General features: G+C 42.8%; 1 protein-coding gene across 1 annotated transcript in view; it reads left to right on the top strand.

The window, feature by feature from the left end:
• LOC130488464 (solute carrier family 15 member 1-like) overlaps nucleotides 1-13,664 on the top strand; it is a 60,936-nt gene that overhangs the window by 21,518 nt on the left and 25,754 nt on the right. The window contains exons 3-5 of the mRNA XM_056862138.1: nucleotides 10,033-10,061; nucleotides 11,390-11,474; nucleotides 11,561-11,702. Of these exons, the coding sequence (XP_056718116.1) occupies nucleotides 10,033-10,061; nucleotides 11,390-11,474; nucleotides 11,561-11,702 (256 nt within the window). The remainder of the gene's footprint in view (nucleotides 1-10,032; nucleotides 10,062-11,389; nucleotides 11,475-11,560; nucleotides 11,703-13,664) is intronic.

Here is a 13,664-nt window from a genome sequence, read left to right as displayed (position 1 = left end):
AAGGGTCTGATTCTGTATAAGGCAGCTTCATGTGTTCGTGTGTACCCAATAAAAATCACTCAGAAATGTAGTCTTTTTTGCGAGGGAGAGTGTAGTAAACATATGTGTGTGTGTGTTAAGTGCCGTCAAGTCGCTTCCGACTCATGGAGACCCTATGAATGAAAGTCCTCCAAAATTTCCTATCTTTGACAGCCTTGCTCAGATCTTGCAAATTGAAGGCTGTGGATTCCTTTATTGAGTCAATCCATCTCTTATTGGGTCTTCCTCTTTTCCTGCTGCCCTCAACTTTTCCTAGCATGACTGACTTTTCCAGTGACTCTTGTTGTCTCATGACGTGACCAAAATACGATAGCCTCAGTTTAGTCATTTTAGTTTCTAGGGTCAGTTCAGGCTTGATTTGATCTATAACCCACTGATTTGTTTTTTTGGCAGTCCACGGTATCCGTAACACTCTCCTCCAACACCACATTTCAAAGGAATCTATTTTCTTCCTATCAGCTTTCTTCACTGTCCAGCTTTCACACCCATACATAGTAATAGGGAATACGATGGCATGAATAGTAAACATATATTGAGTTACAATTCAAAGCACATTAAGTCCCAGTTCTAGTAAAAACTTCCAGGATTGTTCTATAGTTAACAAAGACTGGGGCGGATCCTACGCCTATCTAACCATTCCACTGGGCAAAGTTAATATATGTATTAAAGTATTTACACCATACGTTTCTTTTTGGCTCAAGTTCAAAGCCTTGCTACAACTTAAGAGGCTCTTTCGTGCGACGAAAAAAACTCTTAAGCCCAAGGGAGACTGCTTGGAGGTTGGTTGGATTCACCCAACTGTGGTGGAGTCAAATCATGTTTGAGCTGAATGTTGAAAGATGGCATGCTGGTACTAGGGTTGCCAACCTCCAGGTGGAGCTCGGAGATCTCTCAGAATTATAATTGATCTCCAGATGACAGATCAGTTCTCCTGGAGAAAATGGTTGCTTTTGGAGGGTGGACTCTATGGCCTTATACCCTGATAAAGTCCCTCCCCTCTCCAAACCACCACCTTCCCCAGGCTCCACACCCAAATCTCCAGGAATTTCCCAACTTACAGGTGGCCACCCTACCTGTAATATGAGAACGATTGTTACTTTGAAATTATGTGGTAGACACAGAATTGCCAGATGGCCAGAAAAATAAGCTTGTCCTGATTCTGTCCCTTTTATACAGAAACATGTTAAGTAGAAATCAGCAAGTAAAGTTTTCCATGGCATACAGCAAGGGTCCCCAATATTGCTGAGCCTGTGAACACTTTTGGAATTTCAACAACAGGAAGTAGGTGCCATAATGAAATGGCTACCATTGGAGGGGAAAGGGTGGAACCAAGCATAAGACAATAGGAGGTTCTACAAAATATTAGGTAGTTCTAAGCCAAGCATCTCCCTACAATGAAAACCAGTTTCCAAATGGTTGCTCCCTAAATCACCTCCTTTTCCTGTGAAGTAAACAAAAATATCTTGGATTTTGGATATACGTGGCGTAGTGGTTAAGAGCAGTGGTTTGGAGCGGTGGAGTCTGATCTGGAGAACCGGGTTTGATTCCCCACTCCTCCACATGAGCAGCGGAGGCTAATCTGGTGAACTGGATTTGTTTCCCCACTCCTACACATGAAGCCAGCTGGGTGACCTTGGGCAAGTCACATTCTCTCAGCCCCACCTACCTCACAGGGTATCTGTTGTGGGGAGGGGAAGGTGATTGTAAGCCGGTTTGAGTCTTCCTTAAGTGGTAGAGAAAGTCGGCATATAAAAACCAACTCTTCTTCTTGAATTGGTTCTTAGCTTTGGGGACAAAACAAGTGAGTACCAGTGAATACAGTGCTGGGTACAATGGTTTTTCACAGGTCAATGTAGGTTTTTAGCATAGAGTTTGGTGTCACCTACTGATCACTGCTAATCCAATTAAAGTCGGTAGCTTAAGAATTAGTAACCTGAACTGGAAATGTAGACTTTAGCTAAACCTAAAGTTCTACCTAGCTAGTGTCAATGCAGACTGACTGTGGTGCAGATGAGTTAATCTCTACCTTACTACGTCTGAACTGTTTTGATCATGTAGTAATTGTACATTAATATACAGTAATTCTTCTTCCAATGGGGAGGGCGATCAGACCAGTTTGAGGATGCTCTTGTCTCCAGTTCAAAGACTGTTTGGCGTTCAAAGTATTCCAAGCACTTATTTATTTAACGGCTGTCTCTTAGCCTCCCTACATATATGCTTTCCTTGTAGCACTCATCCCATCAAAGTGCAAAGATGATAAAGGCCTGGGTTTTGGCTAATGCCTTCTCATTGACTTCAGATGACCAGGCCCATTGCAAGAACTGCTTAAATCAGTTTTGAATTCCCTGTTCCAGTACAACAGGTTCACAGCTGATCCATACTGCCTCCTCAGATATTGATATTTCCATTTGCCAGTGCAAGAGGAGGCTATTTGCCTAAAAGGTAAACTCAGATGTGAGTACTCTGTGGTGAAGATAAGAACAGGCAATTGGTAATGGATGTCTTTAATATTGCTTTTTGTGCACAAAGAGTTTGGAACTCTAATTACACATTCAGGTAATGTTGTTTGAACATAACAAAAGCCATGCTGGATCAGAGCAAGCTCCATCGAGTCCAGCAGTCTGTTCACACAGTATTCCAAGTATGGTCTTACCATAGATTTGTACCAGGGCTGTATGATAGCAGCAGTTTTATTCTCTATTCCTTGTCTAATTTTGGCCAGCATGGAATTTGCCTTTTTCACAGCAGCCTCACACTTAATCGAGCTATCCACTACCACCCCAAGATCTCTTTCTTGGTGTGTCGCTGCCTGCACAGATCCCGTCAGTGTATGTTTAAAGTTGGGATTTTTTGCCCCAATATGCATCACTTTACACTTGCTCACATTGAATCTCATTTGCCATTTTAATGCCTATTCCTCCAGTTCGAAGAGATCCTTTTGGAGCTCTTCACAATCCGTTTTTAGTTTTAACCACCCTAAATAATTTGGTGTCATCTGCAAACTTGGCCACCTCACTGTTTGCCCCCAGCTCCAGGTCATTGATGAACAGGTTGAAAAGCACCGGTCCCAACACAGATCCCTGAGATCCCACTGCTCACATCCCGCCATTTTGAGAACTGACCATTGATTCCTACTCTCTGCTTCCTATTTTTCAGCCAGCTCTCAATCCATAAGTGGACTTGTCCTCTTATCCCGTGACTATGAAGTTTGCTTAGCAGTCATTGGTGGGGGTCTTTGTCAAAAGCCTTTTGGAAATCCAAATACACCATGTCCACAGGCCCAGTCCAGTCCACATGCTTATTGACACTTTCAAAAAAAACAAAAAAAAAAAACTCTAAACGGTTAGTGAGACAGGACCTACCTTTATAGAAGCCATGTTGGGTTTTGCCCAGCAGACCTTGCCCTTCTATATGCTTGACAATTCTATCTTTAATAATGCTTTCCATCAATTTACCTGGAACAGACATTAAGCTAACTGGCCTGTAATTTCCTGCCCCCCCCCGGAACCTTTTTAAATAAATGGGTGTTACGTTGGCCATTCTCCAGTCCTCTGGTACAGAGGGTGATCTAAGGGGCATGTTACATATCATTGTTAGAAGTTCAGCAATTTCCCATTTGAGTTCTTGAAGAACTCTAGGATGAATACCGTCTGGTCCCTGTGACTTCTTAGCTTGCAATTTGTCTAGACATTCTAGGACATCCTGCCTTGTTACCACTATTTGCCCCAGTTCCTCATTCTCCCCTCCCCAAAACCTCTGTTCAGGAGAAGGAATCTGCCCTATATCTTCAACAGTGAAGACAGATGAGAAGAATTCATCTAGTTTGTCAGCAATCGCTTTATCCTCCCTTATTGTTCCTTTACTCCCATTATCATCCAGTGGTCCAATGCTTCCCTAGTTGGTTTCCTACTCCTAATGTACTTAAATAATTTCTTATTGTTGGTCTTGATGTGTCTCACCATGGTTTTTGTTTTAGGATGTTTGGGAGTTGTCATTAGAGGCAGTCTCTTCAGAGTCAGGGGAGGGGAAAGAGGAAGATTCCAGTCCTTCAAGCAGTTGTGAAAGCACGCTAAAAGCTTTTATTTATTTATTTAATATTTCAATTTATACCTCGCCCTCAATCCCTGTCGAAGGCCAGCTAACATCAACTGAACATATTAAAAAAAAACCATAAATATAACTTTAAAATTGTTCAAACAGCTCCCAGTATCTAATTAATTAAACTATTACAAACAAGCGGCGCTCATCATAAATGCAAAGGGCCATAGTATAGGGCGAAAACGCATGGTCACTTTAGCCTCCTTTATTCCCTGTTTCAGCCAGGATCGAATGCACGTTCGGCGAAAACGCATGTGTTCGATCCTGGCTGAATCCTGGCTGAAACAGGGAATAAAGGAGGCTAAAGTGACCATGCGCTTTCGCCCATAGTGGAGGATGCGCACAGCTGCCTTCTCACGAGCTGAACAAAACAGGAGCTGCATGGCAAATGTTTTCCCCACCCAAGGACTGAAGAAATTGAGTAGGACATGACTCTCCCTAACTGTATTTATTTTTGTTCAGTGTTTGGCACTACTGTATTAAATCGACAGGGTAGCGAAATAGTACTGCCAGTTGTTCTGTGCTTTGTGGACTATGGACCACAATGCTTCTAGAATAAACAGGAAAAGAGGGTTTATTTTTCTCTGCCTACTGCAGATATGCTTAGTTCACAAATTAGAATTCTAAAGTACAAATGCATCCTGTACTTAGATTTTATCTTAAAGATAGTGCCACAGGGTACATAGTTACTCAAGAAGTGCTGACGGCTGTACCACTGTCATGCAAACTTTAATCTGAGATTATATATAAACCTAGTTTTGCATACTACAAATAATGGGCAAAGCTCAGCTGGCAATCACAAAGTTTTAGAAGGACTTGGGAGTGGTGGAGGGAGTGAAGAAACTGCTTTGGAACACACACTTACAAATGCACAGACCCAGGTCCAATTAAAATAATACTAGAAAGTGGGGTCAACTGCTGAAGCTGGAGGGTGAGAGATTCAAAACTGATAAAAGGAAGTATTTCTTCACACAACGCATAGTTAAATTGTGGAACTCCCTGCCCCAGGATGTGGTGATGGCTGCCAACTTGGAAGGCTTTAAGAAGGGAGTGGACATGTTCATGGAGGAGAGGGCTATTCATGGCTACTAGTCAAAATCAATACTAGTCATGTTGCATACCTATTCCCTCCAGCATGCCTATTATATTAGGTGCTTTGGAACACAGGCAGGATGGTGCTGCTACAGTCGTCTTGTTTGTGGACTTCCTGGAGGCACCTGGCTGGCCACTGTGTGAACAGACTGCTGGACTTGATGGGCCTTAGTCTGATCCAGCATGGCTTTTCTTATGTTCTTAAAATTAGTTTAATTTGAATCCCACTGTGAACTTCCACTGGACTGACAATGCAATCTCAATAGAGTTACACCCTTCTAAACCCCAGGGACAGAGGGAGGAGCCAGGAACACCATTCACCTGGGTGTCAAATTCCAACAGGGCTTCATATTTAGACATTTGTGACCTTTTTTGCCATTTGGTGAGTTTTGCTGCTTGTATTTATGTGCGCACATGATACATGAAGTTGCCTTATACTGACTGAATCAAAGCATTGGTCCACCACTGTCAATATTGTCTGCTTAGACTGGCAGCGGCTCTCCAGGGTTTTAGGTAAAGGTCTTTCACATCAGCTAGTACCTCATCCCTTTTAACTGGAGATGCCAGGGATTGAAACTGGGAACTTCTGCATGCTGAGCAGATGCTCCGCAACTCAACTTTGTCCCCTATGACAGGTCCCCAGTTCCATTTTCACTTACTGGTAGCCAAGTGGCTCCTTTTTCTTTTCCTTTCTCTGTCTGTCTCCCCCAGATGTTTAAAATGTAAATAGATATATTCTGACCCAGCCTAGGAAGCCGAGGAACTGAACATGGCACACAAAAGGCTGATGTGAATTCACAACACATAAACTGTTTTATTTCACTTTCGTTGGGAAATAGTCATGTCAGACTGTCAGGAAGGTTTCAGGTTTAAACTGGGCAGGTGAAAAGGCAACAGGAATGAGAGAAACTTCATATAACTATGTACAATAGATACTTTGTCACAGAAATGTAGCTGTTTTGTTCTATGGAGAGGTCTTTATAACTATTGAGAGAGATCACTTGGCTGCCACATCTTAGATAAACAGGCACCAGCTTATTTGACACAAAATGGCTAAAGTCTGTGGAGGCAGGAACATAACACACAGGTTCCAATTTTGCTTCTTTAACACTTTATAGGAATCCCCCCCTTTCCTAGGAGCTATTTCCCTCAGGGAAGGACTACTGGTTTCACTTCCCTCTTTCAGGATCCCCCTGGATCCTTCACTCTTTGAGTAGTGTTGGGTAGACATAGCTGGACCCAGGTTTAGTACCCCAGCATCACCTTGTTTGCTTTGTCTGTCTTTATATTTTTGCTTTGTCTTCCATGTTTTCAAAATCAGCCCTGGGGGAGGTTGGGGTTGGCTCTGTTGCCTTGAAGTTATTATTGCTAACATCAGAAAGCTGGTACCAGCCAATTAATATGCAGTCCAATTGCTAATCTTAAACATTTGCTTCCTCCTTGGCTTGCCTTCTTATGCCCCTTGCTTCTGAAGGGCTTGATTTAGTGCTTTTTGATACTGAAGTTAAATGTTGCTGGTGATGACTGTTGCCCATAAGGTACTGGAAGTGTTTACTTTAAAATGAACAAAGTACTCTTTCAGGCTGTTTACTGTATGTCCAAACAGCCATTCTAAAGGAACTGTGTCTCAAGAGTAGAGTAGAATCATAGAATCATAGTTGGAAGGGACCACCAGGGTCATCTAGTCCAACCCCCTGCACAATGCAGGAAATTCACAACCACCTCCCCCACATACCCCCAGTGACCCTTACTCCATGCCAAGAAGATGGCCAAGTTGCCCTCCCTCTCATGAACTGCCTACGGTCATAGAATCAGCATTGCTGACAGATGGCCATCTAGCCTCTGCTTAAAAACCTCCAGGGGAGCACTTACCACCTTCCGAGGAAGCCTGTTCCACTGAGGAACCTTCCTAATATCTAGATGGAAACTCTTTTGATTTAATTTCAACCCATTGGTTCTGGTCCGACCTTCTGGGGCAACAGAAAACAACTCGGCACCATCCTCTATATGACAGCCCTTCAAGTACTTGAAGATGGTTATCATATCCCTTCTCAGGTTATCATATCCTTCTCCTCTTCAGGCTTTGTATGTAGAAGGTCCCAGGTCCAGTCCTCGATATCGCCAATGATAAACTCTCAGGTAGCAAGTGTTTGAGAAAGACCATTCTCTGCCTGAAACACTGCAGAGCCACTGCCAATGAGGGTAGACAGCACTGAGACAGATATTCCAGTGATCTGACTCTTAACAGACTTCAAAATATGGAATGCAGGATGGGAGAGAGAAGTGGAGAACAACTGAAAGCAGAGAGAATTTGGTAAATTTCTAAAGCCATTCTTTGATTCGAGATAAAATTGTGACAGTTCAGTGCATGTTAAAAATATTTGCTGTGGATCGCTGGGAATTTTCAGGGTAATACTGGGGATGTGCCAGGCCCTGTCTGGTTCAGGATGGGGCAGGGGAGCCCATGACCCTCTTAGCAACTTGTATACTTCCTTTTAGGAGAGGGAGTACAAGGCCACAACCCACCTGTAAGAGGCATTTTGAAAACCACTCTCTTAGGTTAGATGAAGAACAGTTGGTTTTAAATGCTGACTTTTCTACCGCTTAAGGAAGAATCAAACTAGCTTACAATCACCTTCCCTTCCCCACAACAGACACCCTGTGAGGTAGGTGGGGCTGAGAGAGCTCTAAGGGAGCTGTGACTATCCCAAGGTCGCCCAGCTGGCTTCATGTGTAGGAGTGGGGAAACTAATGTGGTTCACCAGATTAGAGTCTGCCACTCATGTGGAAGAGCGGGTAATCAAACCCAGTTTGCTCGAGTCCACTGCTCCAAACCACCGCGCTTAACCACTACACCACGCTGGCTCGCCAGCTTGGTAAATAAATAAATACCCCCTCAAACTATTCTCAGAGTACTTGTGTCCTTTTGTCAACAAAAAGGCTTTGATCGCAACAGGTCAGTTTACAAAGTGCACCAAAACCTTACCATGACTTAACCACAAGAACCACCTATCTCTTCTCACTAGGGTTGCCAACTGCCAGGTAGTAGCAGGAGATCTCCTGCTAATTCAACTGATTTCCAGCCGATAGAGATCAGTTCACCTGGAGAAAAATGGCCGCTTTGGCAATTGGACTCTATGGCATTGAAGTCCCTCCCCCTCCCCAAAACCCTCCTGCTGATGGCAAAGAGGGACTTGGTAACCCTACTTCTCACAGAACTTGAACATTTCTGTAAGTCAAGGCAGATCGAGTGGCAAGGAAATTCACAGTTTGCACCACTGTATTCCTCACATTATTAATCCCTGGTTTAGAAATCTTAGCACATTGGTGTTTTTTTCCTGATGGATGATGCTGTGGAATTTGGCTGTCGGCCAGCTGATTTGATTTTCAATAAATGTTACAAATCCCCTCTTGTTTTCTTCTCCGTGCTGGAGCTCTGTCTGTTGTGACACAAAATGTATTTTTCTTATGTCAACTCTTTGTTCTTTAAGATCATTTACAAAAGTGCTTGCTGTATCTTGTCCCTTTTTGTTGTTGTTGTGCCATGCAGAGGTTTCAGGCGGCAACGTTCCTCTTAGATTTCAGTGGAATTGTAAGATCTTGCAACAATTAACGAGCAGGCAACCACTTTCCCTAGCCAGGCTCTCGTCAAGTGCCATGTCTCTTTTAATGCAAGGGTCTGTGATTTTACTTTCTGCCATTTGGTTTATGCATCTCTCCACTGTTCTGGCAGAGATTGGCAGTACTTTTATTCTAGATATGACTGCATTTTTATTTCATATCACTGAACAAAACCTCCCAATAGCGAAGAGTGACTTTTCTTACATACTCCCAGTCTATAAATGGCTTTCCCTTTTATTGCAATGCTTTGAGCGATTTTGTAACTTCCTTCTGTGGCTTGATTTTCACCTATACTTAAGCATTCAATAACACTGCTTTGCTTCTCATATCCTGTGACCGCCTTAGGACAGATTCAATCTTCTCTGTTTCATCAATTAAAAATAATAATGATCTTGTGCATCATCTGGAAAATGGCACTAAATACTTGCTATGCAACAAACAACCCTTTCACAACAGAAAATGCAAACCACGTAGTGCTTATGTGGAACAAATCTAAATTTGTCTGTTCAAGAAGGCTGAAATCAACAGATGTCTGACCCAGCTTTCTTTCTCGGTTCACACAGGTAACCAAGTGCTTGGCGGTATAAAGAGAGCTGCCAAAAGTTTTTTATTGGGAGCTGGTTACAGCCCTCTCCTATCCTGTGGTTTGTAGCAACCAGAACCATGGCCTTCCTTAGGGGCCCATTGGTAGGGTTGCCAACCTCCAGGTACTAGCTGGAGTTCTCCTGCTATTACAGCTGATCTCCAGACGATAGAGATCAGTTCACCTGGAGGAAATGGCCGCTTTGGCAATTGGACTCTATGGCATTGAAGTCCCTCCCCAAACCCCCCCTCCTCAGGCTCCGCCCCAAAAACCTCCTGCCAGTGGCGAAGAGGGACCTGGCAATCCTATTCTATGTGTTTATATACGAGTTACAGCCTTAACTGTAAAGTACTTATACATTTCCTCAGGGATATCACAGGCAATTGCTTCCATTTTATCTACATTCAAGTTTGTGGGAAATATGACCCCCAAATCCCTTCAGGGGCTTGTTGGTTTTTTAAAAGTCTGTAATACATAAAATACAGCTAAGATCTTATTTTCTCAATAGTACAATAAAACTATAGACTTGTGTGTTTTCTAACGTTACATTTGTGAAGGTTGCTTATGGATTTTCACATTTTTCTTTCTTTCCCCTCTAGAGAAAGAAAAAGGACCTAGAAAATCGGTGGTAAGTGTTTTTGATAAGTACTATGGATTGGATCCAGATGAAAGAGAGGGGTAATTTCCACCAGTTCTCCCTTCCTGCTGCAGACTCCTGATTTGCCTCTCATGCTTCTTCTTGAGGATTCCCTGGACCCCAGAAGCAGCATTTTGGGGAGATCAGTGGTTTGCAGTGGGGAGGGGGAGGAAGGAAAATTGTGCTCCACTGATGGAAGTGCCTTTCGAGAGAGGAAGACTCAGTCTGGATGTAACCCAATGTTTCTGAGAGTGTACGCTCCAGAGTCTGTGTTAGCTGCCTGTTGCTTTTGAAGGCAAAATTTAAAGTGTTGGTTTTAGACTATAAAGTCCTAAATCGCTTTGTCCTAAATCAGTTTTCATGATTTTCAGAGACTTTAAAAGGTGCAGGTTGCACAATTTATGTGACTCATAAAGACATAAAAAGTGGTGATCTTGCTGACTGTGCCACTGATCTGAAATATGTGTCTGTGTTTAGGAATAATAATCTCCCAGAAGCAATGTATACTTCCTGTAGCGTTTTAGCAGAATGTATGAGAGCCAGCGTGGTGTAATGGTTAAGAGCGGCAGACTCTTAATCTGGAGAACCGGGTTCGATTTCCTGCTCCTCTACATGAAGCTTGCTGGGTGATCTTAGGCAAATCACAGTTCTCTCAGAACTCTCTCAGCCCACACGGAGGCAGGCAATGGCAAACCACCTCTGAACATCTCTTTCTTTGAAAACTTTACAGGGTTGCCATAAGTCAGCTGTGACTTAGCACACACACACACACACACTATTATGTATATAAATTAAGTATTATTTAGTTTTGCAAACTTTATATTTTTAGTACATTTTATTTTCTTAGTTGCTAACCCACTGGAGGCTAAGGGGTAAGAATGAGTAGAAATCTGCATAAATTATGTTTGAGGCAACAATGGTAATTGGTATGTTATTGATGCATGTATTTTGCTACGTTTGGGTTCTGCTTATCTTCTGTTAAGTTCGGACCAGTAGGCATGCCATACCTAGGTGATCTCCCATCCTCTTAGGCTACCATCTGTTGAAACTTAGCGATGAAAGCCATGTCATGTGTTCAAGCTGTTCTGTAGGCACATTTCCCATGAGGATGGTAGCATTATATGTTCACATTCCTGACACCAGGTTACCAAAATATTTGGGCTTATATGTTGACTTATAGTCAGACAACAGAAAATAAATATGTTGCTGTTACAATCAGCTGTGCTTATTCTCAGTTTTCATTTGCCTGAAATTATATTCACTTAATAGGTCGTAAATTGTTGTGGTTCAATTTCTTCTCTCTCTCTCTGCTCTATCAGCCAGGTTGCTTTGGTTACCCAATCAGTATCTTCTTCATAGTCATCAATGAATTCTGCGAAAGATTCTCCTATTATGGAATGCGAGGTGATTTTTTGTTTCTTTGACTCTTGTTAGATGTTGGTGCCTACCGAGTGGTTCTTTTCTAATCCCTTCTTGTTTCCTTCCAACAGCTGTGCTTGTCCTCTATTTCAAGTATTTTCTCAACTGGAATGATGATCTTTCTACAGCAATTTACCATACATTTGTTGCCCTCTGCTATTTAACGCCTATCCTTGGAGCACTTATAGCTGACTCCTTTTTGGGAAAGTTCAAGTGAGTGCAAACTTAGAATGCGAAATAATTACACTGGAGGGACAACCGATCAGAGTGAAGAAACATATTCATTGGACCTGAGCGGTTTGGTTGTCATCATGTGGCTTTCTCCACTTCCCTCTTTTCTGCTGCAGTCCCCGAAAAGCCACTTTTGAGGATCAGATGCCCTTTGGAATGCATGCGATGTAGAGGGAGGGCGTGTGTGAGAGTCTGTAATAACGTTCACCCTTCCCATGTTGCAGCAGAAGGCACTTCTGCTACAGCAAGGCCACATTTGGATCCAAGCCATTGTTCTGACATTACGAAATTACTTCAGGTGGCAAAACAATACTTTTGTGCAACTAATTTAATTAATACAGACTTATACCAGCTCCCTGCTCTTGTCGGTGTGCAACTGACATCTGCACCCACCGTCAAGAGCTTGGGTGTGATCCTGGATGCCTCCTTCTCTGTGGAGGCCCAGGTCACATCCATGGTCAAGGTGGCTTTTTTCCATCTACGCCGGGCCCAGCAGCTGGTGCCCTATCTCTCCCACCCTGACCTAGCCACAGTGATCCATGCGACGGTCACTTCTAGGCTAGACTACTGTAACTCGCTCTATGTAGGGCTGCCCTTGAGACTGATTCGGCGGCTCCAGCTGGTACAGAACTCGGCGGTGAGACTCCTCACAGTGGTCTCTCCCCGAGAGCGTATAAAGCCAGTGCTCTGGCAACTGGCTCCATCTGGAGTATCGGATCAGGTTCAAGGTGCTGGTTTTGACCTTTAAAGCCTTACACAGTCTGGGACCTTTGTATCTTCAGGAATGCCTCTCCTGGTATAACCCACCCCTGAAGACCTCTACGGTCATCTGATAACAACTTACTGGTGGTCCCTGGCCCTAAGAGTGTGCTGCTGACCTCGACGAGAGCCAGGGCCTTTTCAGCCTTGGCGCCGTCCTGGTGGGATGCTCTGTCTGGTGACACAGGGCCCTGCGGGACCTTAAAGAGTTCTTCAGGGCCTGCAAGACAGCTATTCTGCTAGGCCTATGGTGTCACCTGCTGGCCTCCCTGTCCCCCCCAACCCGGTTATATTAATGATGTCAACTGAGGGGTAACCTGCTGCTTATATCTGGTAACATGGGTACTATTTAAGTGCCATCTGTAGTTTCTGTAGTTTTTAAGTTTTAAATTGGGATTTTATTGTTCTAAATTTAGATTCTTTTGGCTAATTTTATTATTTATTATATTAATGTATCTTATATGATGTCACCTACTCTGAGCCTGGCTTTGGCAGGGGAGGGAGGGCTATAAATAAATAAATGTGTGTGCTGACATCAATGTTGGCATAAACAAATGTAACAAACTTTTGTGTGTGTGTGAAATACAACTTTTTAAAAAGTTTTTTTTAAAAATCTCTTCAACCAATAGAAACAAGCATGGGCTACCAAAGAACTTTATCGTTTTGAAAAAGCGAAGCATGAGAGAGAGTTTGTTAGTTATTACTAGTATCAGAAGCTTTGTCGTAACAATTTAAGAGAAGCCCTGGCTCTTATGTTGCAAGCTCTTGTGGAGCAACTTTGGAGTTTTCTTCTTACTTCATTGAACTGGGAACTCTGGTTAGTGGGAGAGAGTAGGTGCCACGAATGAAACCTTGTGTATGTACAAATTGTGTAGCGGTGTCTTAAGATGTAATCTATCTGGGAGCTCTTGAAATAATGATCGTCAACACATTTCTGTGTGCCTTTCTTGATGGTGACCCACTTCTTTATGAAATGTTTTCTTGGGATTTATGAGCAATCAAAGAACTTTTTGCATTAAGTGACTTTTGTTTTTTCATTGCATTTATTTTAAATTTGGTGTTCATAACAATGCACCAAATTGAAAAAGTTCCTAGAGTTCTTTTTAAAAATTTTTTTATAGGAAATCAGCTCATTGAATGCAACCTGAGAACAGAAACAGGTTGCTGAATGTAGATGTGCTTGAC

The sequence above is a fragment of the Euleptes europaea genome, chromosome 16 (genome assembly GCF_029931775.1).
Source record: "Euleptes europaea isolate rEulEur1 chromosome 16, rEulEur1.hap1, whole genome shotgun sequence".
Classification (NCBI taxonomy): Eukaryota; Metazoa; Chordata; class Lepidosauria; order Squamata; family Sphaerodactylidae; genus Euleptes; species Euleptes europaea.
The sequence above is the reverse complement of the archived record's forward strand: the minus strand, read 5'-3'. Positions and strand labels throughout refer to the sequence as shown.